Source organism: Amphibalanus amphitrite, unplaced genomic scaffold (assembly GCF_019059575.1).
Source record: "Amphibalanus amphitrite isolate SeventyFive unplaced genomic scaffold, NRLGWU_Aamphi_draft 000164F_arrow, whole genome shotgun sequence".
Lineage (NCBI taxonomy): Eukaryota > Metazoa > Arthropoda > Thecostraca > Balanomorpha > Balanidae > Amphibalanus > Amphibalanus amphitrite.
In genome coordinates, this window is record NW_024881659.1 from 28,526 (window position 1) to 30,419 (window position 1,894).

At 55.4% G+C, this 1,894-nt stretch overlaps 1 protein-coding gene across 1 annotated transcript; it reads right to left on the reverse strand.

Annotated features, from left to right (window-relative positions):
- Positions 1-208: 208 nt before the first annotated feature.
- On the reverse strand, positions 209-1,894 carry LOC122383480 (zinc finger protein 358-like). Its single transcript, XM_043369975.1, has 2 exons — positions 1,421-1,894; positions 209-1,229 (listed from the first exon to the last, which is right to left on the reverse strand). Exons 1-2 carry the CDS (start codon positions 1,825-1,827, stop codon positions 761-763), a joined length of 876 nt encoding a protein of 291 aa, XP_043225910.1. The 5' UTR covers positions 1,828-1,894; the 3' UTR covers positions 209-760.

A 1,894-nucleotide genomic window follows, 5' to 3' on the forward strand; every position in this document is an offset into this window, starting at 1 on the left:
AATGAACAAAGTTATTTGACATGATCAAAAAACAAAGTAATGAACAAAGAACAAAGTTATTATTACGAGTAGAACATGAACAAAGCTATTTCAATCAGTAAACTGATCCAATTTGGAAATGGGATTGGGTTCAACGTAGGCACTTTCATTGCTCAGCTCATCAAACGTTGAACGTTTAGCAGGGCAATCTTAAACACACCCATCGCGCTGGATTTGTAGAACATTTATTTTTTATGTTATTATCCATTTTGATAACAGAACAGTGTGATCCATTGATGTTCCACAGGAACACAGCACTAAGTCAACGCAATACCGACCGTTCACAATGTATCACAGTGCTAATCATTCATACATGGCTGCAACTGTCAGCTGCTTTGATGGGAACATGGGAGCGAGTGTACCCGTTCAGAAATAGCTTTGGCCAGTTCGTGCCTTTTATTATTCCATTCCTGAGTTAAAACAGCTGCTTCGTGTCACTGAATCTGGCCTTTTATAGGCACCCACATGTCCTGAAATCACAACACTCCGCTACGGAGACTTGCGGGACCGTCTGTTACATTATCATTGCAGTTCATTTTGGTATAGGCCTGTTGAGGTCGTTGGAGGGTTCTGCTCGATTATCTTGTTCTGCGTACAAATTCACTGATCCTTGCCAACAACACTGCTAAATATTCACATTTAAGCCCTCTATCAGTTGAGGCCAGTTAGTGCACGGCTATCTGACGCCAGGTGTAGGACGGCAGCTCCATCTTGTCTCGACTCAGGGCGAGCTGGGCGAGGCGGGCCGCTGCTCGGGAGACTGGCTGACGGGTCGGAGTTCCTCGGCAGAACGCATGATGGCTGCGATGGTGAAGTTGGTGGCGCGAGGTCTGGCCAGGCTGAGGGCGGCCGAGTCGGTCACTGTCTCCGTCTCTGACCTGACCTCGGACCCCTGACCTCCGCCCTCGACCGGGGACCGGCAGCCGCGCGGCGCCCGCGGTCCTCCCAGCTCCGGCTGCGGGAGCCTCAGAGCCGGCTGACCGCCCGACATCACCGGGTGTCCGGTGACGGGTGACAGCTGTCCGGTGACGGGCGACAGTGACAGGTACTTGTCAGTCACCGGAGGACATACCGGACGGGTCAGGCGACCTTCGTCGTGCTGACTGCGGTGCACGGCCAGAGTGCGCGCCTGACAGAAGCCCTTGCCGCATTCCTCACACTTGAACGGCTTCTCCTTGTTGTGGGTGTACCTGAGAAGGACGGACGTCTGGTCAGCTTACTGGTCCGGCTTATTTAGAAAAGTACACCCTTTTCACTTGACTAACGCAAAAAAACGGCTCTGTGAATAACACAACGATAAAACGTCAACTTGTTACGTGCCAGGCACCGTCCACTGAAATGATAACTATGTAAATACAGATGTCTGAGAGTTTGAACTTACTTGTGGTCTCTGAGGTGGTCCTGCCGGCGGAACGCCTTGCCGCAGACGTCACACGGAAACGGCCGCTCGTCGGTGTGAGTCCGCTCGTGGATCAGCAGGTTGTAGCTCTTGCTGAACTCGCGCTGGCAGTACTTGCAGATGTAGCGCTTCTTGGGCCGGGCGGCGCGGCCGACAGGCGGCAACAGTAGTCCTGGGTGTCCAGCGGCCATCGGCAGGCCCGGGTAGCACGGCCACAACAGCGCCGGCAGCTTGGCCTGCTCGGCGCAGTAGCGGTGCAGCAGCTGCTGCTGCAGCTGCGCCGCCTGCAGCAGCTGCGGATACAGCAGCGGCAGACGCTGTGCAGACATGGCCGCCGGCCGCTTGGCGGGCTCGAAGGCCGAGTTCAGCTCGCCGCCGTCAGAGTCCATCGGTGGCGGTGTGTCGTCGGTGTCGGCGTCGGCAGCGGCGGTGGGCGTCGGAGGCGGGGTCACACGG

Coding starts and splice junctions, on each gene's coding strand:
- LOC122383480 (XM_043369975.1), bottom strand. CDS start 1,827: ATGGACTCTGACGGCGGCGAGCTGAACTCGGCCTTCGAGCCCGCCAAG. Junction 1,230..1,420: donor GACCACCTCAGAGACCACAA/GTAAGTTCAAAC, acceptor CGTCCTTCTCAG/GTACACCCACAACAAGGAGA.